The sequence below is a fragment of the Equus caballus genome, chromosome 28 (genome assembly GCF_041296265.1).
Source record: "Equus caballus isolate H_3958 breed thoroughbred chromosome 28, TB-T2T, whole genome shotgun sequence".
NCBI classification, from domain to species: Eukaryota; Metazoa; Chordata; class Mammalia; order Perissodactyla; family Equidae; genus Equus; species Equus caballus.
In genome coordinates this window covers 38,208,217-38,235,311 of record NC_091711.1, presented here as the reverse complement: position 1 = coordinate 38,235,311, position 27,095 = coordinate 38,208,217, and the positions used below count along the sequence as shown (strand labels likewise).

Here is a 27,095-nt window from a genome sequence, read left to right as displayed (position 1 = left end):
GCGACTCACCTTCTTGCCTAACTGCTATAAGGGGTGTTTTCCACCTGACCGTCTTCTGCATTTATTCCCCTGGAGATTTCTTTAACAATCCATCCTACCTCTAACAACCCTTGGCCAGGCAGCTTCTCTTATCTGATTCTGGACCCACCTGCTTTGCGTGTTGTTTTCCCTGTGAATGGACCTGATCTCCTTTGCTTGGAGACCCACAGCTCTCTGTCCCCTTCTCCTTGTCCCCTGCGTCTGCCCCCACTGCCCCTGGAGAAAGCTTTCCAGCCCTCCCTTCTCCCTCCTGTGCTTTCCAGCAGTGGCTCGTTGGGTGACCCGCCTCCCCACAGGGGACCCCTTCAGCACCACAAGAGGCAGGAAAACATTTTCTTTGCTAGCAAAATTGCAAAGCACAAGAGAAGTGAGAGAAAACATTCATTGTTATTTATTAACATCTTAATTTATAAAATTATATAGTTGTGGCAGAAAATTCAAACACTGCAGGGCAGCAAGAAAAACAAACATTTCTCTCCATTCATCTCCATACCACCCGCCCACTCTCTGGAAGGAATTGCTGTTGGGTTTTTTGTGTATCTGTCTAAGAACTTCCTGGGAACATATAGACATGTGTGTGCACGTGTGTATGTGTGCACACCCACGTGTACCAAATACTGAGTGCCTGCTATGTGCCAGGCCCTGTTTTGGTTACTGGGAACATAGCTGTGTTTGAATCAGATAAGACCCTGACTTCATGGAGCTTTTGTTCCAGTGCTGGGCGATAGACAATAAATAAATAAATGTACAATACGTCAGGTGTTGATGAACGCCACGAAAAGAATAAAATGGGGTACGGGGCTGGGGAGTGACAGAATATGGATGTGCATGGTGACTTAGATAGGATGGTCGGCGAGGGACGGCTCTAGGGTACCATGTGAGCGGCGACCAGGAGGAAGTGAGAGAGCGACCCAGGCGAATAGCTAGAGAAGGATATGTCAGGCAGAGTGACAGTCAGTGCAAAAGCCCTGGGGCAGGATTGTGCTTGGCACCTTGGAGCTGCCGCTGGGAGGAGGCCAGCATGGCTGGGGCAGGGCACCCTGGGGGAAGCAGTAGGAGCCCCCGGACCTTCTATGTTGGTCCTCCGTGGGGAAGACTTACACTTTATTTCAAGTGAGACAGAAAAGAACTTGAGAGTTTTGAGATTCATGGTCTGACTCACATTCACCCAGGATCTCTCTGGCTGTCGAGTGAAGAATAGAGCACGGATGGGGAGCGGTGGACCCAGGGAGATGGCGGGGAGATGATCGTGGCTGGCAACAAGGAGGTGGCATTTAACGCTGGACTTGCCGCTCCATTAGGAAAGAAAGTCCTCAAGAGCACTCTGAGGAATCCAGTCTGAGCAACTAGAAGAAAGGCGCTGCCATCTGCTGAGAAGGGAGTCTGAGGCAGGAGGAGGCAGGTCCGGGTGGACAGAAGAGTTTGCTTTTAGACGTGTTAAGCTTGAGATGCCTATTGGACGTTCAAGTGGAGGTGTCGAGAGAATTCAAGAAAGAGACGTGGATGAGATACACTTTCGAGAGTCATGGCAGATTATAACCACGGCCACGCACTCTGCAGCTCTTCTCGTCAAGAGGAGTGTATCTTCCTACAATCTGGGCTGGCCTCCACCAACAGTCAAATCTTCCTTTGACCAATAGAAAGCAGCAGGAGTGACGAGTGAATTCTGAGTCGAGGGCTCAGGAGCCCTTGTACCTTCTGCTTTTGTGCTCTTGGAAATCCTGTGACCATAGGAGGAAGCCTAGCGAGAGACACGTGGCCCAATCACCCTGTCGCCCCAGCTAACAGCCTGCCAAACCCAGACCTGGGAGTGAGCCCATCCTAGATCGCCCAGTGGCCATCAACTGAACAGCTGACCACAGACACACGTGCAGGTCCAGCTGGGATCAGCCAAGTTGGCCCAGATCAGATGACGAACCCAGTTAAGCCAGAGACGTGAGCCAAAGAAATCCTTGTTTCAAGCAACTAAGTTTGGGAGTGATTTGTTATGGAGCAAAAGCTAACTTATGTAGAAACCGTCAGCATATAGATAAAGTTTTTGTATACGAAGATATCTTATCCCTTTCTTACTCAAATGAGACCATACTACTGTTCTGTAACTTGCTTTTTCCATTTAAAGACGTGTCCAGTGACAATTTCCCATCAGGTATGTTTCAATCACTCTCATTATTTCTAACAGCTGGGTGAATATGCTATAGTCAGCTCAACTGTGTCCTAATCAGGTGGTTTCCAGTTTTTGCTGTCACCGAGTCTCGACGAACGTTTTCGTATACCCTATTTACATACATGTGTATTTATCAGATAAATTCTTGCAAATAGAATTACTGGGTCAAAAACATTTGCATTCAGAATATTAATAATTGTCAAATTATCTTCTAAAATGATTTGCTAACTCATCCGTCCTTATATATGAGAGTGAGTACTTCATCAACCCCTCGCCAACACTTCGAAATATTTGCCAATCTGAAAGGTAAAAGAACGTATTTTATTACTGTTTTATTTACTTTTTAGATCATGGAGGGGATTGAGAAGGGTTTCATATGTTTAGTATCCGTCTGTATGCTTTTCCTGTGAATCTCTTATTTCTGCTCTTTGCTCACCGTCTATGGCTTGTTCCGCCTTTTAAGAAGAAGGCTTTGAACTATTAAAGGTCAACGGATATTAAAGAAATGTTACTGTATCTCTAAACGCTTTCCAGATAACTCGAGGGTCCCAGAGATACCGATGCAGACGGGCGTTCAGCAGCCGACCCCGCATGAGCAGGAGCGACTTACCCCAGGGCTGGGATCCAAGGCAGCCACTTCCCTGGTGGCCTCTGGGAGCAACAGCATCGCCCCACAGCGGGCCCAGCCCTCACACCTTGCACAGCCCTCTTGCTTCCTTTCAGAGCCTCCTGGTCACTTTGTGAGGCAGGCCAGGTGGGCGGCACCACCTCCATTTTACAGATGTGAAAACTGAGGTGCCCACAGCGTCTGCGGTTTGCCCGAGGTCTCGCCGCAAGGAAACAGCAGAGTCACACGAAACCCTGGGCTTTCCAGGACAGAGTGAGAGGCTGGCCTTCTCCCTGGGCCCCTTGCACAAGTCCTGGGAAGATAAACTCTGAAAAGAGCTTACTGTCTTACTTTTCATTCAGATCAGAAATGACAACATCTCTCCCTAATCCAGCAGAATAACCAAAGCGCCAAATTCTATTTAAATTAAAACACATTTTTTCCCTATATTCCTCTCCCACTTTAGATCATTCATGTCAAAGCCACACAGCGTGTTTTAAACTTGGGCCAACGGCAAGGTCATTGGGTGAATGTTCTCTTTGCAGGGGAAGGTCAGCACTGTCCCTTTGACCCCCTGGGCTGAGCTCCGTTGCCCACCCAGTTGTTCATCTCGAGATCCAGTTCCATTTATGGAGCAATCAGTAGGTGCTCAATAAGTGCGCCATGAACAAATGGACAAACAGCCCTCCTTGGTCCCCTCTGTCCCTCTGTTCTCACCATGGTCCACTTCACCACAGTCAGGGCCAGAAGGGCCCTCAAAAGTCATCTTGTCCAACTGCCTCGTGTTCCAGAGGAAGTCCAGAGGGGGCGAGTGACCAGCTGGAGGTCACACAGCAAGTTAGAGGAAGCACGTGTATAAGAGGACAACCTCCTTGTTCCAGAGCTTGTTCTGAGATCTCACACAGCCTCTGTCATCTGAGCCGGAGGGCAACATTGGCCAGGAGAGACGGGAGCTCCCTAGTTGGTCACCTTGCTGCTGAGTCTGATGCCACCTTCCAAGGGGCATGCTCAGGGTGGCTTTGGGGGCTGTGGGCCATCTTTGGATGGTGAGATTGATTCCCCCAGAGGCCTGGGGCACCTTGTCACCACCTTCCTTCACCTGGGGAGGAGAGCAGCTCCGTTGGGCAGAGGATATCCGTCTGGTCCCTATGTTGAAGTGGCACAGATGCTGCCCCACTTGGGGTGTGGCGGTGGAAGGAATCGGAGTACCAGGATGCAGGTCTGTTGGATGAGTGGGCTCGCGAGAGGATGGGGGTCCCATGGGTGGTGTGGCAGGAGGGTGACCCGGGCAGGGAACCAGGCAGAGGCCAGCTGAGCTTGAGCGGGAGGATAACACCCCACGGGAGGAGCCAGCGTGGGCAGCGCAGGGGGCGGCAGCAGGGGGCCCTGTCATGAGGAGAGGTCAGGAGAGAGAAGAGAGCCCTAGGCTTATCCGCGGCAGTCCCGCAGCTTCCCAACCCCTCCCCATGACTTGGGCAGCTCTGGGTGGGCAGGGGGACCTACCTGGGTAGAAGCGCGTGCCTTGGGGGCCAAGAAACTCGGTCTTCACCCCGGCATTTACAGCAATTGTTTGATATGCAAAAGTCATTTTGCTTCTCCAAGCCCAGTTTCTGCATTGGCAAAAAGGGATGAACGAAAAATCCTGCCTCACAGCATCACTGTGGGTACCCATCAACCTCTAACCACAGGACTCTCTATTTTGTGTACCGCTCTCTCCCCAGAGTTTAGCATCCGATACATGCTCCAAATCCTTGTTGACTCAGCGGACAGCTAACTCTCAGGGAGCACTTCCAAGGTGCCAAGTTTCCTTCACCTCTCAGTCATTTCATCCTCATCAAAACTGTCACTGTCCTCTGAGGGGCACAGTGAGTCTTCCAGGCAGCCCTGCTGCTCACCCGGGCAGTCTGACTCCAGAGTGGACGTGCTCCACCTCCGTGCCCTGCCCTTTACTCCGTGACCCTGTTCCAGGAACCGTGAAACTCGGCACAAGCAATACAAGCCGGTCCCTGGAGGAGGGAGAGGCACTGTGATTGTCACTCAGCAGGTGAGGACACAGGGACAGAGAGAGAGAGTGACTTGTCCCAGGTCCCATAGACCTCCAGAGCTTCCTTGTCAACGCTCTTTCTAAAACAATTCCCCTTGCACGTTTTACGTAGACAGAGCCCCGGAGATGTTTCCTCACATCTGGGCCTGGGTGGGTTGTTCCCAAACAATGGCTCCCCCAGCCCAGTTGGATCCCCCAGCCACTCACAGCCACATCCAGATTTGTGACCCGGGCCATGTTGGCCTCACTCAGCTTCTGCGGAGCCCCCAGGCTGCTGATCTTCTCCTGCTTCCGCCACTTGGCTCGCTGGTTCTGGAACCAGATCTGGGATGAGGACGACAGAGGATGGAGATAAGCAAAAGGCTTTTCTTCTCCATCTAGTACCACCCCCAAATGCAGAAAAGTGGCACCTTCGAAGGGACCTGCCCTTCACAGTCCAGCAAGCTCCACGACATCCTTGATTTCTCTGACTTTGGAGGTGAGCCTTCCAAGAGGGGGCCAGGGATCACAACCTTCAGTACCTACAGGGCCGGCGCTTATGTGTGGTGAAGCAGCGGGCTGCCACAGAATTGGGAGTGGTGGGGTCTGTGGTGTACAGAGCCTAAAGCGGCCAGCTTCTCAGCTTCCGCCAACAGTCACCACTGGAAATGTGAGCCCAGCATGGCAGGCTCATCCAATTTCCAAGGCAGAAATCTTGATTTTTATGTGACAGCTCTGAGTTTTCTGTGTAGACCAAATAAAACCACCCTGGGCTGTTTCCTGCCGGCAGACCACAAGTTTGCAACCCCTGTGGGCCCCTTGGCATCTATAGGTTGAACATTGATGCTTCCTGTGTTCCTGAGCGCCCTGATCGGCCCCGAGCAGTGGCCACTTGTACCAGCTCATTGTGCGGAAGCAGCCGCTGAATTCTGGGCTTTACAGCAGACGGAAGTGGCACCCACTTGGCCGGTGACTGATTCCAAACGGGAAGAAGAAGGGGAGAAGTCAAAGACAGGGGTGGTCCTTAGCCAGAGGAAAAGGAGGTGGAGATGAAATCAAGAGTGGGATGTTGACCTGGGCCCTGGCTCAGATTTTGAATTCGAATGAGTCCATCACATTTGCTAAAACAAACAAACAGAAACATGAAGAGTGACTTAGAAAATTGTTCTAGAGAGAGTCCAACAGTGCAGCTGGTGGATTTGGATCTGCCAGAGTGATATTTGCAAAATCGGGGATGTGCGAAGAGGGTGTATGCCTGGTGATTGATGAAAGGCCGCTACGTTTCTAACCACAGATGAAGCGAGAGAGACCCCAGAGTGAAGACATTACAGATACAGATTAGGCAGCGGGTGCTTAAACCAGGTCTCTGACCGTGGATCCCGGTCCTTTCCACAGCTCCGTGCTGCCTCAAAGGGATACCCATGTGTTCTAGACCAGGGATTGGCCAACAGGGTCTGTGGGCTAAATCTGGCCTTCCATCTGTTTTTGCCTGACCCATGAGCTATGAATGGTTTTCACATTTTTAAACGGTTGGGGAAAAAAAAATCAAAAGAAGAATAATATTTTGTGACACATGCAAATTAAACAAAATTCAAATTTTAGTGTTCATCAATAGAGTTTTGCTGGAACACCGCCATGCTCGTTTGTTTACACATTGTAAACCACGGCTGCTTTTATGCTCCAACGGCAGAGTTGAATAGTTGCGACACTGACCGTATGGTTCCACAAAGCCTAACGTAATTACCATCTGGCCCCTTACAGAAAGCTTGTCGACTCCTGGTCTAGATTGTCAAGACCTATTTTGTGAATGAGGCTGCATGGTGAACGATGTTCTGGAACTGTAGCTAGATGGACAAGAAGCGAGTAGAAGCAGATATCAATGGCCATCACTGATGCCCCTTCCCTCCGTTTCCGCCCCCCGAGGAGAGAAACCATTTTGTAACTATGGGGACCTCATTTCCCGGAACATAATATTTTGTGAACACGGCTGTACTTATGGGATAAAGCCAACGTAAAATTTCAGGTGGGGCAACCCGGAGGATCCATGATGTCTCACCATGGCCCCAAGTGCATTAGCGGGGGCTGAGAGTCGGGGCGGCTGTACCTGCACACGAGCTTCTGGGAGGTTGATCCTGGCTGCCAGCTGGTTGCGGATGTGGACGTCCGGGTAGTGGGTGAAGTGGAAGATCTTCTCCAGCTCCTGCAGCTGCTCTGTGGTGAAGGTGGTTCGGACTCTCCGCTTGCTCTTCCTCTCCCCTGGATGGAAGAGGGTCCAAGCTACGTTAGTGGCCTTGGTGTTGGTGCCTCGGTTACGCTTTGGGATGCATTGTTGTGCCCTTTCAACCCCTGCTGCCGCCACCGAGTCTTGGCCACCGGCTCCTTGTGCTTGGATTTTGCACTATTCTTTTTCCTAGAAACTCTGCCCCGAGGCTGACCCCCTCCCATCCATCCTGGACAGTGAGGCCAGGATAACCTTCTAGAAACTCCTCTGATTGTCCTTTCTGCTGCTTAGATACCTTCAAGGATTCCCTCTTGTCTGCAATAGGGAACGGTGAACTATGGCTTGCCGGCCAAATCCGGCCCACGGATTGCTTTTGTAAATAAAGTTTTATCAGAACACAGCCCCGCCCATTGGTTTAGGGACCGTCTATGGCTGCTTTTGCGCTATAATGGCAGAGTTGGGTAGTTGCAACAGAGACCGTGTGGCCCACAAGGCCTAAAATTATTTACCCTTTACAGAAAAAGTTTGCCAACCCTGGTCTTCAAAGTAAAGACAGAACTCCACAGCGGTGTGCCCTTTACAATCTGTTTCCGGCCCATCTGTCTGGCCTCATGTCCACTCAGGGGCGGCTACATTATTTGCGGGGCCCAGTGCAAAATGAAAATGTGGGGATCCTTGTTCAAAAAACAGGAAAAAGCCTTTTCTTTTATCCCACAGTCTCTCTCTCAGGGCATTTTCTATGTGCTATTTAAGGTTGTGTTCCCTCAGGCACAGGGAGACTAACAGGGTGAGTGTGGACCCTCGCAGGGACCCAGGGCCCACCCTTTGACTTTGTGCCAGGGTGCATGTGCCTGACCGCGACCCTCCTTGCATCTGCATCCAGGCCCCCAGTCCCCCAGCCCCCCAACCAACCCCTCACAGGATGGAGGAGGCAGCGGTCCTTAGGTAGGGGTGGGGAAACAGGTGGCTGACAGCCCATCCCAGGGAAACAGGGGGGTGGTGAGTTGGGCATTGAGCGTAAGTTGAGGTTCCAGGCCCCTGGTGCCTGCTCCATGGGTTCATTGAACTTCGTTTACAAAACACAGATTCAAACATAAAATTATTAAGAATTTCAAGATGGTGACCGTAAGCATTAAACCCCAAGCACTGGTCCTCCTTCTGAGCATGCGGCCCCATGCAACTGCACTGGGCACACCCCCACTGTGAAGCCAGCCCTGCCTCCATTACTCTGTCAGCCCACCCACCTTGCTTCTTTCAGGTTGGTCTACTTCCTGTCTCCACACTCCCCATACGCGCCTATCTCTGGTTTTGCTCAGGGTCTCTTCCTCTTGTCCGTGATTTCAATCAATATCTCTATTTTCTTTTTTTAAGCTTCAGTGCGTGGTTGTGCATCCTAGTTGTTAGTTTAGTTCTCTATGTGAGCTGCCACCACAGCATGACAACTGACAGATGGGTGGTGTGGTTCCATGATGGGAAAACGAACCCGGGCCGTGGTGAGAGCGCTGAATCTTAACCACTAGACCACTGGGGCTGGCTCACAGTTTCTGTGATTTTTACTGGTTCTTCAACATCTAAATTCACTCTTATAATCTCCAAAATTTTTTCCCAGTCTTTCTAGCTCTGGGTGATCTTTCTTACTGTAGAGCGGCTTCATCACGCTTGCTAGCAATATCATTCATTCATCTTCACACTTATTAAGCGTACGCATCCTGCCAGGCACTGTACTAGGCAGTGGGGCTGCAGAGCCAATGGAGACATGGTCTCCGTCTGGAAGTACCTCCTCATCTTGTGAGGTGGGGGATGCAGACAGGCTTGTACGTGACTTAGAATACACGGTGGTTGCTGCTCTAACTGAATGAGGTGGGCACTTACTGATTTATTTGCCCAGCACCACCTCTTTTTTGGGGCAAACACTCCCCTCCTTTTGGAAACCATGCTTCCCACATACCCACCAAGTAGTTATAATGGGATCTGGATTGATCCAAGGAGATGAGGAGGTTCCAGATTTGAACTGAACCTACTGGGGCCTCTCTCTGGAATTTTTTTTGCGCTGGAAGTAGGAAAGAGAATCAAATTCCTTTAGCGGTGGGAGGTGAGCCTTAGGCCACCAGACTCCTTCTCTCCTGTCATTCTGGTGAAGTTGTTTATAGGGAGAAGTTACAGGGCTGACCATGGAATACGATTTGGATGGAAGTTTCCAGGGCATATTGATGGATTAGATCTTGGGCTAGAGAAAGAGAGAAATCAGGGACAACACTAAAGTTTTGGTGTGAGCAATAGCATGGGTGGTGTAGCCATTTAATGAGTTGGGAGGAACTGGGAGGGGAAAAGGTGTGTGTGTGTGTGTGTGTGTGTGCGCGCGCGCACGTGTGATGGGGAATCAAGTATTCGATTTGGATATCTTAAGTCTGAGATGCCTATTGGCTGTTCAAAAGAAGGTATGTTGAATAGGCAGATTATATATAAGCTTGGCGTTCAAAGGGGAGCTCAGGACTGAGCCTCAGATTTGGGAATCGTCACCATATACTTGGCCTTTGCTGTCGTGGGAACGGGTGAGATCACTTAGGCAGGCAGTGTACGTGAAGAATGGCGGAGGCTCTGGGAGTGAGCCTGGGGCCCCTCCACCATGTAGAGGTTCAGTGAGGGAGCCAAGAGAAGCCAAAGAAGGAGACCAAGGACAGCTGTCTGAGGTAGGAGGAAAGTGAGGAAGGTGCGGTGACATGGACAGAAGAGAAAGAAGGCTCAGCTGTGTTGATGCTGTGAGTAATTAGTTATGATGGGGACAGAAACGTGGCCAATGAACCTGGCCATACTGAGGAGCCTCACCATAGTGGTTCCCACGGAATGGAGACAGTGAGGGCTCACCTGGCAGTGGGTAGAGGAGAGAAGGGGAGTTGGAGTAGAGGAGACAGCAACTATAGACAACTCTTCAAGAAGTTTCTCTGGGCATGTGGAGAAAGCATTGCAGGTGATGGCTGGAGAGGAAATGTATGATCCAGGGGGTTGAAAAACCATGAACATTATAACATCATGTAAACTCCCCAGTAAACTGTCTCCAGCAAATCTCTGTCTCAGCCTGTTTTCTTGGGAACCTGACCTAAGATGGAGGAGCTCAGACACATGTAATGCCATAGAAACTGTGAGAGAAGAGAGGTTTGGAAAGAAAGGAGTGGCCATAGAATTAAAAATAAGAGAGGGAGAAGAGGAAGAAAAGCAAGAAAAGATCAATGTGTTCATTGAACACCCATTATGTGCCAGGTGCCATGACCTTGACTCCCATGTATGTATGTATGTATGTATGTATGTATGTATTTTTAGCTTGCATTGTTTCAAGATGGATTTGAGGCATGTGGTCCTGAATTCGGTATTTCGGAGGTCATTGAGGACCACAGGAAGACCACTTGGGTCGAATTATGATGGCAGAAGCCAAGTAAAGAGGAATCAGGTATATGTTATCCCCAGACACACCCAATACAGCATCTGATACTTAGTAGGGACTTGAACAAATATATGTTGAATTAAATTGGATTGAGGTGTGAACATTTGCAATGAAGTGGGGGCAGTAAGAGAAGATCTTATATTTGTATCTTGAGAAGTTGCTAGAAGGGGTAGGGGAGGTTGGGGAGAAGCTCTAGAGTGCAGCCTGGAGCATGTCCAAAGACTGAGGAGGAGAAACTGAGGAAGCAAGAGAGAGGGCTCTGGTGGCTGCTCGATGGAGCAAGACTGTGGACAGGCTGGTCAGAAGTGCTCACTATATATATAATTGAATTTTGGGGGATAGGAGAGCAGGAGGTCAGGTCCTCAGCAAAGAATGGGGGAGGTGGGAGGGAAAGGATTTGGAAAGCGGCACTGGAGAAGGGCTAGGCAAGCGAAGAGAGTCAGGAGGATCACCCATTTGCAATGGGGAGATTCAACCAACCTTGCCCGTACCTCCTGACTGGGGCCCAGGGACTGTAGATATTGGAGGAAGGACCACACTGGCTGGTGATGGGTTTGTTTCCCTGACCGTGGATTTCTGAGGACAGGGTTACAGTTCTAGTGTTACTTGGAACAAAGTCCTTGTGATGTAGTTTTAGGGATTGTAGGAAAGAAACAACCCCTTCTCCAAATCACCTTCACTCTTGGGGCCAGTAGAATTCCCTTCATTCTAGTTGATCACAGGGCTCCTGATTTCTTTCTCATTCTTATAAGAAAAATCTGCTTTAAGAAAAATTCCTGTCCCAGGATCACTCACTCATGTTGGGAGGACTCAAACCCTTCCAGGGAAGCTCGTGCTTGCCTGCTGTTTTTTTTTCTCTCTCTCTCTCTCCTGTGAGCTCCTGGAGGACAGGGACTGTATCTTAGACTAGCTGAGTAACTGGCACCTAGTGGGAGCTTAATAATTATTTGCTGTAAATGAATAAATGTGAAACTCAGGCTCCGCTCTCAATCCCATTGGGCAGATAAGACAGCTTCACAATAAACAAGGCTGGAGATTTGTCTGGAATTGTGAACGCTGTCTGATGTCACAGCTCAGATGGGCTGATGGAGAGGGCTGAAGCTCCTCTAGGGAGGGGTGAGGACCTAACTCCCCCAAGGGCTCCTTACTCCACTCAGCTCAGTCTTTTTTCCCCAAGTAAGAGGTAAAACCACCACAAGCTATGAATTGGAGGAGACACCGAGTGAAAAGGAGATTTCATTTGTGATGGTTTAACAATTGAAGAGTTCAACTAACTTTGTGTGTTTTTTTTTGTCCTTATTATCCATCCTGCAATCATTGGATAGTAGAAAACCCACTGAGCTGGACATCAGAAGACCTGAGCTCTGTTCCTGCCTCTACTCTACAGCTTGGACCGCATTGTATTTACTCTTTGGGCCTCAGTCTCCCCATCTGGAGAATGGAGGAGGAAAGAGAGGTTGAATGATCAAGTGGCGAAGGCCCAACCCACTCGGACGTTCTGTAATTCTCTTTCTCTTCAGGTGGGGGCTGAATGATTTAGACCACCTTGCCTTGGGCTTGCCTGGGGGACCAACTGGCTTGGTGAAAGGGAGGGGGCCAGAGAGGAGAGATTCCCCCTGAGGATAAGTCTGCTGGCTGAAGGAGCTGTCTTCATCTCTGGGATTAACCAGGCCCAATGCCTCTGTTGTAGAGACGGCCTTTCCTAGTCTGCTTTCCTCTCACCCCTCCTACCACACCTCATGTTTGTTTTTAATCCATTTTTTGTCCCCTCAGAGTACTTTTACTCATTTTTCTGACTCTTGGAAGATTCCTGGGAGTCACAGACAGCGAAACTTCAAACATCGTTCCCCACTAGAGGAAGCTCTTGCATTGTGAACCACCCATGGTAGGAGACTCTGATCTCTTTCTCCTTCTCCATCTCCCTTTCTCTCCCTGAGTCCACCCTACTTTTTAATTTTATTTTTTTAAAGAGATATTTATTCTATGTTTAGAGCTGGTGGTGTATTTAAGGGGTAGAGCTGAACCCAATCAGAACTGACACAGAGAGAAATGGCCCATGTTACTGCCTCGCCAAGATCTTACTGAACGTCTTCTCTGTTCTCAGTATCTGATAGGCACTGAGGGCCTGTCTGCAGGAGAACACAAATGAGCAAGCCGTGCTGACAGTGTTTCATTCATTCATTCACCAGGGCAGCATTCTAGATGATAGTATATCTAGATGATACAGTGAAATTCTATAGGTAACTGCAAAAAAAATGCACAGAATGGAAGATTCTAGGTTGGTTGCTGAGATGTCAAGGACAGTGTGGAGCTGGGGTGCTTCTGAGAATATAGAATCATGGGTGGAGGATACTGAGCAGAGAATGTAGAGTGTAGAACCAGAATAGAGGAAAGACAGCAACATGGAGAACAGAGGACTGGAAACAGAATGCAGATTATAACAAAAAAAGACGCCTCCTCCTTTTTTCCCAGAAGGAAACTTAGGCGAACAAGGGTTTATGACTAAGTGTAGGCTCCTGAATATGAGAATGATTTCAAAGCTTCCATTTCTGTAACTAAGAGAGCAGCTATTAAGATATGTATGACTGTTCTCTATTTCCAGCAGGACCGGAAGGGCATAATTTGGAGGTGGGGTGCAGAAGGAAAGCATCTAAGCCCACTCTCATAATAACGTGCCTGCTGACTTCATGGAGAGGGGGCTGTGAGCAAATTATGGGCCAGTTAGAAAAATGTCTATTCTCATTAGCTTTGAGCTATACATTCTCAGGATAAACGTCCTTGAGAGATGATGATGATGGTGTGTGTGTGTGTGCGTGTGTGTGTGTCCAAGAAGCTGTAGTGACATCTCCAGGAATAAAGAGGGGTGCCTAAAATTCACACTGGTGGGGAGGTGGAGGCTGAGCCCCAAATGGACCAGCCTACAGGACTCAGAGTGCCGAAGACTCTCCCCCGAGACCAACCGTGGGTTCTTGGAGTGTTAATGGTCAACACTGACTGTCCCCATACAGCCCATCTTGGGGTGTTACTCTAGACTGAATGACCACAAATTGGAGAATATAAAAAGGAGTGTTAGGAAGGAGGGGCCTAGAGCTGAGATCACCCTCAGTGACTGGGGCTCCCGACGAGACCCAACTGGAAGAGTTGACAGGTAGACTAGAACCTGGAGTCAGGGAGGCAAGCTTGGCATCTGAGGCCGGACTTAAGTTTAACTCCTTAGATCTGCACTGCTCAATATGGTAGCCACTATCTACATGTGGCTCTTTAAAGAAAAGAAAATAAAAAATTCAGCTCCTGAGTCACACTAGCCATAGCTCAAGAACCACGTGTGCTAGTGGCTACTCCACGAGACAGCACGGATGCAGAGCACCTCCAGCATCAGAGAAAGCTCTATTGGATGGTGCTACCTTAGAGCCTTTCCCAATGGATTCTTGAAAAAGTCATATTTTGGGTCTAACCTTAGGTTTCTCCTTGTGTTGCGATTTCCTCTAATTGCCACATATCTCTAAGAAGGAAAGTATCTGTCAGTCACAGAGAACAATTTTGATGGCACTGGGGAACCTGGAAGTATGGGGCCCAGCTGGAGAAGGAGGGTGTCTGGTGGAGAGGATGGTGCCCAGGAGCTGTGGGTGGTGGTTCAGAGCAGAGCAGAGCTGCCCATGGTGCACAGGGCAGGGCGGGATGGCCAAGAGCAGTGTCTGAGGGGTTGGCTCAGGAAAGGTGAAGGTCCTCGCTTCTGTTTCTCCACCATGTGCAGGAGGAGACTTTGCTAGGAGTGGGTGGAGGGGCCAGCAGGGCTGACGTTTGGGTAACAGACCACAGTGGGTGTTAAGAGAACAGCATAAAGGGATCTGGAACCGAGAAGCAGGAAGAATACAGAACTTAGCCTGTAGAATTTTGGAAGCAGAAGGGACCTCATTAAACAAGAAGCTGGAAATGCCAGCTCATTGATGGAGCTCTCCGTGCACGGGATGTGATTCTAAATCATCGGGAAGGGCTGAGATGTCCTGGGTCCCTGCTCAGAGAGGATGATGGGGGTGTCGGGCTCCATTTTCCAAACCCTGGAAGGAACACTGGATTGGGAATGAGAAAATCCTTGAGTTCCAGTCCTGGTCCACCATCTCCTTACTAGCTTCTTGGCAGACACGCTGAGAAGTGAGTGGCCAGAGTGCAGCCCACTCACTGTGGCTGGCCGAGGGCACTGGGAGTGGACACGGCTAGGGGCGTGGGGAGAGGGCAGAGGAGGGCAGCGGCGAACTGCCACCCCTTTCGAGTTGCTCCTCTCCCGTTATTAATAGTGCGAGCTGTGAATCACATTTCAGTGGATCTTCAAAGGGAGCGAATCAGCAGAACTTAATTAAACCTGAGCCCTTTAGCACATCGATCATAAGAAATACACAGTTTACACAGGTGATTAGGCCGCCTAATTATAAACTGATGTTTCTCTGCGCTCGGCTCCCTCCCATGATGGCTCCTTCTCTGCGGTCTGCTAATTGGCCCTGGTTGCTCAGCTAAAGGTCCCGGGGGCTTTGCACTGGGCAGTGTGTCTGGAAATGGCCCTGGTCCTTGTCTTCCTAAGGCAGTGGCTTCAGCATGGAGGAGATCCAGGGTACCCTTTGGGGCCCTCCTGCAGGCTGAGGACACCTCCTGGTCATGATGGGTGGGGTGCAGGGTAGTAATCTCCCGGGGTAGACTTCTCCTCTCCAGTCTGGTCATGGACTTGCTACAGGCCCCTGGTGCCCAGAGCCTACAAAGCGAGGAGCTCCTTGGCATGGCACTCAAGGCTCTTCACATTCTCCCTTTCCAGCATCATCCGCCTTCTCCCCAATCCTCATTTCCATTATTTCCGTCCCATCTGATCACTTCTAGATTCCCCCAGTTGGTCACACCCTTTTATCCTACAGGTGTTTGTCCTCACTTCTCCCTAGTCTGCAATGCCTGTCCTTTGTCTAAGAACTCTTACTCATCCCTCAAAGCTCAAATCAATCAGATGTTTCCTTCCCACCGAGGTGTGTTGTGGATCTCTGGGTAGAAACACAGCAGATTTAAAAAAAAATAAATTTAAGTAAAGAGTGCTAACTTTCAGCTTGCAGTAAACCAGTCTCCATGTTTGTAAAAAAAAAAAAAAAATCTAGGGGCTGGCCCAGTGGCATAGCCATTGAGTTCATGTACTCTGCTTTGGTGGTCTGGGGTTCTCGGGTTTGGATCCTGGGCACAGACCTAGCACCGCTCATCAAGCCACGCTGTGGCAGCGTCTCACATAAAATCGAGGGAGATTAGCACAGACGCTAGCTCAGTGACAATCTTCCTCAAGCAAAAAAAGAAAGATTGGCAACAGATGTTAGCTCAGGGCCAATCTTCCTCACACACACACACACACACACACACACACACACAAAACGTGGCTATTACTGGATAGTGAGAGGGTAGAGTTATAGTTACATTTTCTTTTGCCTTCTTTTTGTTTATCTGCATTTTCTACAATAAACGTGGATGATGTGTAAATAAATAACAACAAAGAGAAGGCAGCTAGCGTGGAAAGAGATGAGAATAAAAAAAATCACTAAAAGAAAGAATTGAGAGAAGACCATTGAAAAGCTCAACGGCAAAGGATTTGCTGCCCTGCTTCCCGGGGATGGCCGGGCTGGGGCTCCCTCCCTCTGTCTCTCTCAGCGGTGGGAGGATTGTCATTTTCCCCAAGAAGCGGAAAGGCGTGTTCACGTCCTTGCGATGTGGATGGCCTCGCTTACATGATATGTCTTACGAGAGGACCTCAGCATCTGTTCTCCAATACGTCCATCCACACACCCCCCCTCGCACTTTTCATTTGTATAAATCTTTTTTTAGTAGCAGTTGTATAGTTTATTTAAGGGAAATTGTGCAGGAGACCCTACAGAGCAAACGGGAGTAAAGCTTCTTGATTGACATGTGTGTGTGTGTGTGTTGGGATCAGGGTGCGGCTTGCTCAACCCCCTTCATCAAGGGCAGCGCTGATCAGGCATCTCGGGGAAGCCTGAAATTCTCCAAACGTGGGTGTAAAAAATGCTGATGACCATGAATAAAGGCCAAAGTTCTTGGCTTGACCAAAGTCAACCCCACTTCTCTCATCTTCCGGGACGTGGCTCCATGATTCTTAGACTCCGGCCACACTGAATTCCTTTGTTTCTCAAAAGGACCATTCATTCCTTTTTATTCCTCTGGGCCATTGCACATGCTTCTCTCTGCCTGACGTGCCCTCTCCCCTTTGCCTGACCGTCATCTCAGCGTCACCTCCTCTCTGAGGCCTTCCTGGAGGGCCTCAGCTGGAGTCCATTATTCCCTCCTCTGTGTTCTCAAAGCACTTTGTCAGGTTCCTATGTTTGTTTGTGTCATGACAACGTGACTCTCATGACAGTGAGCTTAGGAAAAGAGAGAGAGTGGGGATGGGCACTGAGGACATGGTGGTGACAGCCACGTTGTGCCTTCATAGTACCATCTTGTTTCAACACTTGTAACTTTTTCTTGCTGGAAGTTGCATGTGTATGTGTGCGCTCCCCACTCACCCCTCTTTCTCTCCCTTCTATACTTGCGACCATGCAGGGGGAACAGTCAGACAACACAAGCTGTGAAGCCGGAGGACGTTTCGTGGTGTGACACAGGAAACGTCACAGAACTTGTTTCTGTCCAATGGGGGAATCTGTATGTAGTTACTCTTCCTGCCGAGAACGGAGGAGGAAGTTAACTGTTCTCTCTGTGAAAATACATACAGCAGGCCAGCCCAAGTGGCAGGTGTGCAGAGAGCCCAGATCAGAGGCATCCAAAGCCACAGGGCCCCATAAAGAGAGGGAAGAGCCATATCTGGCCAAAAAATGATTAAGAACTGCCACCTTACAAGTAGAATCTGGAGGAGTAAACCTCTTTAGCACACACCACTGATTAAAAAAATAAAGAAACATTGAGAGTTGCATATGTGGGGACTGAAAATGACATACGAAGAGTTACAAGGGCTCTGAAATGAGAACCATCATGCCAGCATGGAACAGTGTGAACAAGAAGGGGATCAGCAAGAAGAAGACTCCAGACCAAACACACACAGTTCCCTCAGCCTCCCCCTCTGGCCTCAGTTGACTGGTTTGGGTGGACTGGTTTGGAGGGTCCCAGTGGATCTCTCCTCTGGGACTTCTGGACTTGGGACTTTAGAGGGCCTGAGGGAAGTCACTGGAGGCTGATGTAACTCTTGGAGCTTTTGGGAGCCATTTGGAGAATGATGACTGGAGCAAGAAAGAGTTGAGCCAGCACGCAGAGAGAAAGCAACTGGAGAGACTGGATGGCGTTATTGGTTTTGGCTCTCATTGTGATCCTGCCCTCCCCACTGCTTAGTGTGGGAAACTCTCTCTTAATTTTCTCCAAGGCAACACATTTCCTTTTCTATTTTAGCTAACCTAAGATAATTTTTGTTGATTGGAACCCTCGAGTCCTCATTAATACCGTTCATTGCATCTTTTCCTGCCTAAAACCCTAAAAGGGTTCTTCATTCTTCTTGAGATACAGAGCAAAAATAAAAATGCCTACCATGGGCTATATGGCCCAGCATGGGTTGGCCTCTTTCTAGCTCTCAGACCCCATCTTGCACCCTTGAATATCTCGTCCCACTAGGTCCCACTGAGTCCTTGTCCTTGGGGTCCCCTCTGTGTGGAATGCCTTCCCCTTTCATTCTGCTCAGCCTGCAGATTGCAGCTCCATCAGGAACCCGTCTGGGAAGCCTGCGCTGGCCTCCCCGACAGGTCAAACCTCCCTTGGAGCAGGCCCTCGGAGTACCACGGCACCCTCTCCCCACACTGTCACAGTTGTAGTTATGCTTTCATTTCTGATCATTGGATGGCTGTTTGTCTCCCCTGCTAGACTCTAAGCCAGACAAGAGCAGGGCACCCTCCCTGCTCCCATCTCAGGCCCTGTGGTGGCTGCAAGATAGGTTCGCAGCTCTTTGACAATCCTCCCTGAATTCTTTTCTCCTTTAATTTGGGCCCAACTGAGTGACTCCCTTCCAAGAAATGGAATGCAGTGGAAGCGCGGCTGTGAAGTGTCTTAAGCTGGGTCACGAGAGGATGCAGCTTCCACTGGGCTCTCTCCCTCTTGGAGGGCTCGCTCTGAGAGAAGCCACCACCATTTTGCGAGGGCACTCAAGCTGCACGTGGTGAGCCCTGCCTGGGAGACACCGAGGCCTCCTCCAACAGCTGGCGCCAACTCAAGCAATGGGGCTGAGCCGCTGTGGAAACAGATGCTCTATTCCAGTCCAGCCTCTGGGTGACTGCGGCCCCGAACAACACCTTTCCTGCAATCTCAGGAGGGACCCTGAGCCACAACACCCACTTAAGTCAGTCCCCAAGTCCTGACCCACAGAAAGCGAGTAAGATAGTGAATGTTAATGGTGATTTTAAGCCACTAAGTTCTGGGATTTGCCGTGCAGCAATGGCCATGCCTGCCACTCAGTAGAGATTCAGTGGCTCTTTGTGACATGTCTGGTTGAAAAACACAACAGATAAATCAAATTCAAATAATAGCCAATGCTGTAAGTCTCTTCTGTCCACTAGATTTCTCCCAGCTCTCAGAGTCTGGGGTCCTGTGACGGCCGTCACATTGTCAATGCCTTGCTTGTCTCCCTTTGACCTTTCTGTGCTCCAGATCCACTTCCTACCGTCAGGATATGTGTTTCTGGGCCGAAAAGCCCAGATAGTTCTGAGGAGCGTATTTGCTCCTTTTCCCGGAGGATTTGAGCTTCGTTTCCCGCAGTGGTCACTGGCTTATCACACGTCCTTGTTTGCCACCTTCTCTTCTCTGTTTTATTCCACTACTTTACGCCCCTGTTCCTTGCAGGTCCCCAATAAACTACTTGTGCTCAAATCCTTTCCTTCAGGTCAGCTTTTTGGGGCAACTCACACAAATACCATCCTTTTTTTGCAGGTGGGGGTCAAGCTTTGTACTTCCTTGTGCTCCCACGGGGCATGAGACTGAGCCAGGTTCTCAACTCCAGCACCAGCCTCCAGGTGCCCCCAAGCCCTGTAGGAGTGTCCCCATGGCCACATTAGGTTGTGGCTCTGGTGGTGGGGACTGAGAGAGGAGGCTTATACTGGGGGAGTGCAAGTTTTTAGCTCTGTGTCCTTCTGCCCTGCTCCTGTCTGCTCTCGTGGGAGCCCCTGGGTCTACCTGTCTGAGAACCAGAGCCATTAATCACGAGGTGACAGGACACACCACAGACCTTGGCACAGCCCCGTGCTGGGCTTCCTCTCCCAGCGCCCAGAGCAGCACTGAGCTGCTGCCTGGGGTTCCAGGCAGTGCAGGGGAGGAGGCAGAGGGCAAGGGGAAGGAGGGCGAGGAGGAGGACGAGGAGGAGAGGAGAAAGACAAGGAGGAGGGAGGAGAAAGAGGAAAATGAGGGCAGAGAAGTGAGGGAAGGTGCAGTGGGTTCAGTTGTGTTCCCCCCACAAAAGATTTGTCCAAGTCTGCACCCCTGGTACCTGTGAATGTGACCTTAGTTGGAAATAGTATTTTTGTAGATACAATTAAGGATCTTGCCATGCGATCCTCCTGGATTTATAGTGGGCCCTACATCCAAAGACTAGTGTCCTTGTGAGAGAAAGGTGAGGGAGATTTGACACGGACCCCGAGGGGAAGGCCAGGTGACGACGGATGGTAGAGGGATGCGTCAATAGGCCAAAGACAGACGGCCAAGGATTGCGGGCAGCCGCCAGGTGCTGGGAGAGAGCAGGGAACAGATGTCCCCTCTGAGACTCCAGAAGGAATCTACCCCGCCAACACCTTGGTTTCGGACTTCTGGCCTCCAAAACCGTGAGAATAGATTTCTCTTGTTTTAAGCTACTCAGTTTGCGGTAATTTGTAACAACAGGCACAGGAAGCTAATACAGAGGGAAAGGAAGAGGGAAAGGAAGGGGGAAAGGAGAAAGAAGGCGGAGGAGGAGCAGGGGCTCCTAAAGGGGAGAGGTTTGGAGGCACTTAAAGGGCCGGAAAGATGGGAAGTCAGAGAGCAGCTCCATGTGCCTGGAGGGGCAGGGAGGGTGTGATGAGAGACAACCTGGGCCAGTCTGTGCAGGACATTGGCTGTCACACCAGTAAATTAGGGATTGATAAACTATAGCCTGAGGCCCAGTCCAGCCCTCTGCCTACTTTTATAAATAAAGTTTTATTGGAACATAAACACACCCGTCTACTTTTCAGCCGTGATGGCAGAGTTGAGTCATTGCAACAGACACCATCTGGCCATCAAAGCTTAAAATTACTTTGTGGCCCTTTGCAGAAAAGCTCTGCTGACCACTGCTACAGCACACTTCTCAAATCCCGAGACTTCCACGGTGCCCCTGGCCCCTCCACCAGGTAAGATGGGCGGAAGTCAGCACTGCCCCAAGGTGGTGTCACCAGGACTCTCCTTGTTGCTGACCCCACCCTGTGCCAGGTGGGTGGTCACTACATCTGGTTCTATTCACCTCTCTAGTCCTGACTTGGCCCAGAGTAAGCACTCAGCAATTATTCACTGAGTGACCCAGCGGCTCATGAACAGACCAGAGAATATATCTGGGTTCCCCACAGGCCGGAAGACTCATACCAGTTAACCCATTGGGGTGGTCTCTTCCTTGTCCATCTTCCTCTCCCCTTCCCCCCCGGGTGTCACCATTTCCCTGCAGAGGGTCATTAGTGGGACAGGTGCAGAGACGACTCTTCCCAGGGTCTGAGCCTCCAGGCCAAAGCATCTTCCTCCTGACTGGGGCTCCCTTGACTTTGGAGGGTGCCCGGGCTTCGGGGGGCTTACTCTCTCAGGACGAGTGAGCAGGTGGCTGGGCTTAGCATCCCTTCAAGCTGGGAGACCCTCTTGGATTTTCCCATTGGCTTGAGACCGGGAAGTTCTAAGCCGTAGATTATGAGAGGCCTGGGGAGGGTGGGAAGATGTGGGGACGGGGGACTTTGGTCCCTGCCAGGAGAAACGAGGGAGGCAGAGCCCTGGCCTTCGGCCTGGATAACTGGTCTGACCCCGGCTCTTGCACGTATTGGTCCTGCAGCTTGGAACAAGCCGCCCTGCCTCCCTGGGCCTCAGCCTCACTTCCAAGAGTGGTCCTTAGATCGCCTACATTAGAATCATCTGGGAGAGCTTGTAGACTCTTGGGCCTCACCCTGGACCTAGAGTCAGAGTCTTGGGTGCTGGTCTGGAATGCTGCATTTCACAGCTCCTGGAGGTCCCTGGGAGGGAGAGATAGTGCTTGCCAGTTGGCCTCCGTGAGCCACTCCATGAAGCCCTTTAAGTGTTCCCTGGAGACAAAGAGGAATTTATTCCTCTGTAGTGATTACTGGGGCAGGAGAGGGCCCTGGACACACGGTTTCTGGTCCTGTTGCCCGTTCCCCCAGGGGGCCTGCATGCCGGGAGGAGGGCAGGACAGGGAGATGGAGGGGCATTAGCCGCAGCAGCAAGCCCTGGGGGATGGGGCTCCTGTGAGGACAGGAGAGGCGGAGGCCTGTGAGAGGGTTTGCCCTCTGGCTTGCCCCTCCCAGCCCCCCGCCCCTGCCCTCCTGGCGTGGAGACCCCCTCTGCAGAGAGGAAGCGTCAGCCGTGGAAAATGACCACGGGTGAAACTGCCAAGGCTTTTCAGCAAGCAGTCTGTTGCGGAATTAGTCATGGCGTACCAGAGCTGGGAGGGGCCTCAGGAATGTTCTAGCTCTGCTCTTTCATGTTCTAGATGCGGAAACAGAGGCCCAGAAAGGGGAGTGTCTCGCCTGACGTCCTCCTGCGAATTGGTGCCGGACTACAGCTTAGAGGCCAGGCTTCTGGAATCCCGGCTCTCGGCCCTCCTTGCCCAGGGTCTCACAGACTCCAGCTCATTTGCAGATTCTGCAAGTTACCTTTGTACTTTCCGCCACATTGGCATCCATTCTGTATCATTATCCACTTAGCATTTTCCCAGATAGACTTTTTTGTTTTGCTTAAATAAATAAATTTATTTTGAAAGCAAACCTCACATCATAACCATAAGTGGATTACCAGTATCATGTGTCATAAACAGGTCAGTGTAGAAATAATTACAGAACCATCGACATAAGTCATCTTTGTCTGCGTACCCCTTAAACTCATCTTGAAAACTACCAGTGGGACCCTCACTGGGCTTTCGGAAATGCTGAAGTCTGGCAGTGTGGGAGATGTATGGATTTAAGCCACATTCAGGAATAATCTAGAGGGGATGGTCTCAGGCCACCAGGGTTCAGTCCTAGTGCTAACCTCTCACTAGCTTTTGCAGGTGACTTATCTTCTCTTCTTGGTTTAATCATCTCTGAGGTGGGGCTCACAATTGTGGCAGTTCAACGAGAGAATGGCCGTGAGGGTGCCGTGAGAGCCACAGGGCACTGTCTGACGTTATGACTGCTATTTTGCCTACTGGGGGGTCTGCTCTGGGTCCAGCTGGATAGCTGACATGGAACATGCCAGCATCTTCAGTGGGGGACTGGAATGAGTGGCCTCCTTGTTGCCATCAGCTATTGTCAGGCTAGGGGAAGGGAAGCTGTTCTGGGAGGCGAGAGTGAACCTGTTCTCTCTCTCTTCTCTCTTTTTATTCTCTCTCTCTCTCCTCCAGAGAGGACGGTCATGGGTTTTATGTAGGTGCAGCAAGGGGCACTCAGGTTAGATCCCCAGAATTGCTTCTGTGAATGCTCATTCAATTCCCTGCAAGTTATTGATGAACTTCTGAAGATTGAGCTGCTTTCCTACTGATAGGCTCAGCTACAGGGAAACTCACCGGCACCCTGGGCACGGGATCTGTAGCCTCCAGGGGTCTTCCCCTTGTCTGCAGCTCAGCACCACCCCACATCTCCCTCTTGGAAGACTAGACTGAGGGGAGCGGGTGGCGCTCTGTGTACAGTAGAGAGGACATCACGGGCTCACCCGAGCTTCCTTCCCAGCCTTTCCTTGGATTAAAGGGGCAGAAAGGAGGTGAGAACTGGGAACCTCCTGTGAAATACTCCAGGCTCATCGACTACCAGACTCCAGTGGACCCTTGAGACATCACCATCTCTGTTTCCTCCCCCCTCAGCCCAAGTGGTTCCCTGGGGATGAAACTGAGGCCAGAGTAGAAAGGGACTTTCCTGGGGTCACACAGCAGGCTGGGGTAAAACTGATCCCGACATTGCGGCTTCCTGACTCATAGCAGGGTGCTTGTGTCCACCTCAATGCCCTTACTTGAGCTGGTTCTCAAGGAGGGGTCTGAGATCTACCTGGTCATTGCTATTTGGGGACATGCCCTGGAGTGGGCCACTGGCCTGGGTTGAGGGACACCCTGGATCAGCGTGGGCTGATCCTGGGCAAAGCTTCAGCCATTACAAGCTGTGCAGGATGAACTCTGCTCATGAAGGAGAAGAATGTGCTAGACTGAGCAGGGGTTTGGGGGCAGCCAGTGCCACGTCCTGACTCAGCTCTTCTGCTTACTAGCTGTGTAGTTTGGGGGCGTCACCTGCCTCTTCTCTTCCATGGATGAGTTTCCTCATCTGTCAAGTTGTGATAACCATGCTTTTCTACTGAAGTTAAAGAGGAGACACACACAGCCTGCAGGACGATGCCTGCCACACTGTAAACGCTGGGTCAATAGACGGTAACAAGCATTCTCAGTGGCGGCCTGGTTACGGGAACGAACCCTGGGTGCCTGCATTCTGCACCTGCCTGAGGCTTGGTGTCCGCATCTGGCCCTCGGTCTGGGCTAGACAGAGAGGTCTTTAGGCCGAAAGCTCAGTGCCTGACTTCTCTGAATTTTGGAGTCCTGTCTTCTGTTGATACGAAACAGCTTTCTTTCTGCCTGAGCCTAGCTGGGTCTTGGAACCCAGGGAATGGATAAGAAATGACCAGAAGCCACTTACCCTGGGGCTGGTCCTCTGGGGCCCTCTCCAGCCTGGAGCCCGCAGCTCCTGCTTGCCTGGTGCCCCCTCCACCTGCCCCTTCCGGCCCGACCACATGGCTCCTCTCATCAGGCCTCTTTAAGATCTCCTCGATGGAGAAGGACAGGCCCAGCTTCTTTGGGGCTTCACAGCACCCCAAGTTCTTCCTCTCCATAACCCCACAGAGAGCAGGGCCGGCTTGGGCACACTCTGGGCAGCTGTGAGGAGAGGCAGAGCGGGGCTTTGCGTGTGCCCAGGGTGTTGTCGAAGGAGGGTGCGTACTTCCTCTCTGAAACTCCTGGAATCAAGAGGGCAGGCAGACGTGGAGAATGAGGAGCCTCATGTCGGATTATCCAAGCACAACTCCATCTCTGCAGGGACTTCCATGGGCCACCTCAAAAGACCCCTGGCATCAAGGAGGCAGGTCCCGTCGGAGGACCCGGAATGGGCTGTACCCTGTGCCCGTGGGCTCAGAGCCCTTGCCGGCTCAGTGTCAAGGGGGTCACCATTGCCAAATTGGGTTCAGTCTTACTATGAAGGGTCTTCTCCGGGGTGGTCACCTTCACAGCCCCCAGCCTAGGCTACAGGGGTCACTGCCAGTGGGGAACAAGGCAAAGATCCGGAAGGAAGAGGGAGCCTGCCCCCAGAGGAGATCTGGAGCAGTCTGTCCACCTTTGCCCTTTCTCTGGCTCGTGGCCCTTTCCTGCTGGCTCAGGACAGGCCTCTGGAAGGCTGGAGTGCCTCCTTTGGGCCCCAGGTGGCCAACTCAGTCCAGGGCCACACCGCAGCTTGAGGAGTGTTCCCAGAAACCCTCCTGGACTCCTTTCACTTCTGCTGCTGGAAGACTCCAGAAGAGGCCTCTCGGAGCCTGTGTTTCTGCTGTCCTGTAGGTGGAGGCTCAGGGAGGGGCTCAGTGGGTCCCTGCCAGGCTCTCTCTCCGTGACGGGGCTGGGCAGAGTGCTGCTCTCTGAACCTCCCCAGGTGTCTCTGGTCTGGCCCCGACTTTCTTCAGTTCTCCTCTCCCTAACCTCACTTCACAAGTCTCCCCACAGCCTCCTGGCCCAGGGTGGCTCCTCCTTCTTTTTGGGGTCCTTTCTGCTTCTTTCCTACTTGCACGCCCTTACCTGCCTCCTGAGACAGCACTGAAGGGACCCTTTCTCTGTGTCCAGTAAACTGCCGGCTGGGAGCTGACAGGCATCGACCTGCCCCTGCCAGGCGTTCTGCTCCCAATTACTGTGTAACCAGGGAGGAGGGGGCAGGAACGGCTGATAAGGGAAGAAACTCTCCACCTCCTTAAGACCGAGCATACACGTGTCAGGGGAACGGGCAGGGGGCGGAGGGGAGCTGAAGGATGGGTATTGGGGGCCCCCGGGAGGGGCCATGCTGGGGAACAGGCCAGACCAGAGCAGGACAACGGGAGGTGGGAGCAGGATGGCCAGGAAATGTCCCAAGCCCCAATAAAACGTGTTTACTCAGCCAGGAGAGTTTATGGGTCACATATAGGCTGGAGGCTGGGCCAGGGTGCAGGCTGCTGGGTGTCGGCTGCGGGCAGTCCCTCTGGAATATGCCTTCCAGGGCTTGCAAATATCAGAGGGGGAAGGCCTTCTGAGCCCTTAGGGTGTGTGTGGGGAAACTGAGGCCAAGACCACGGGGGTGTAGTGGATGTCATGGCAAGGTCTGATTTCTAAGTACTCCATTGGGGAGCTCCAGGATGCTGTGCTGGCCACACGGAGCCGATCTGCATGAGAGTGACAGATACCCCCGGAGGGACTGTGAATGTGAATTGGGACATCAGAACCCAGACCTTCTCACAGAGGGTGGGGGTGGAGAAGGCTGATCCCCACTCCCTGAGGAGGCTGAGCCAGGAGAGTGAGGGACTCACCTGAGATGGGGACGGGAGCCGTGCCCCCTGCAAGTGCTGGGCTGTCTGATCTAGCTGGGGGAGTCTGGGCTCTGTGGCAGTAACAAGGAAACCTGAAAATCTTAGGAGCATCATTGCTCACCCGTGTCCCAGTCTAATTAGTGGCACATCCATTCAGGGACTCAGGCTTCTTCCAAATGGTGATGACCAAATGGTGTGGCCAGAATGAGTCACATGACCCTGCCTAGATGCAAGGGGGCTGGGAAATGGAGTTCTCTGTGCTAGGAGGAAATGACCCAGTTTGCTGGATGCACAGGGAAAGGCCTGCTGTGTACCCTTCATGGTCAGGAGGCCACAGTCCCACAGAAGAAAGGCCCACCGTTGGTTGGCTAAAGGAGTTACTGCCTTGGGAGAGCAAATTTCCTTCCACTTGGTGCAGAGAAGCTGTGATGGATACTTGTGGTGGCCGGTGAAGAGGGAAGACAGGGACTTCAGGGCTGGAAGCAGCAGAGGCAGGAAAGGAGGGGAGGAGATACCATGGAGCCAGGAGCTGTGCACATGTTTACTCCACCCAACAGTCCCGTCTACTGGTGTCATTAACGCCATTTTACAGGCGAGGAGATGCGCCCAGAGAGGTGGAGTGGTGGGTATAAGGCTGCACAGCAGAAGAAGTGGTGTTCAATCCAGGTGAGCCCAGCTCTAAAACCCATGTTCTGCTCCCTTTGCCATAATCCCCAGAGACCATCTGGTCCAACTTTCTCATTGCACAGATGAACCGAGTCTCAGAGAGAGAAGTCACCAGAGTTACGCCTGTCATTTTTAGCACCTCATTTTATTTCCTTTTAT

At 51.3% G+C, this 27,095-nt stretch overlaps 1 protein-coding gene and 1 long non-coding RNA gene across 2 annotated transcripts; one reads left to right on the top strand and one right to left on the bottom strand.

Moving 5' to 3' along the window:
* Positions 1-993: 993 nt before the first annotated feature.
* On the bottom strand, positions 994-25,650 carry ISX (intestine specific homeobox). The gene is made up of 7 exons (XM_070253890.1): positions 24,371-25,650; positions 6,938-7,089; positions 5,062-5,178; positions 4,314-4,420; positions 3,988-4,196; positions 3,528-3,629; positions 994-1,064 (listed from the first exon to the last, which is right to left on the bottom strand). Exons 1-7 carry the CDS (start codon positions 24,561-24,563, stop codon positions 994-996), a joined length of 951 nt encoding a protein of 316 aa, XP_070109991.1. The 5' UTR covers positions 24,564-25,650.
* LOC138921154 (uncharacterized) lies at positions 10,889-19,360 on the top strand. Its single transcript, XR_011433483.1, has 3 exons — positions 10,889-12,013; positions 12,267-12,378; positions 17,070-19,360. It is a non-coding gene; the product is annotated as an uncharacterized lncRNA (long non-coding RNA).
* Positions 25,651-27,095: the final 1,445 nt, after the last annotated feature.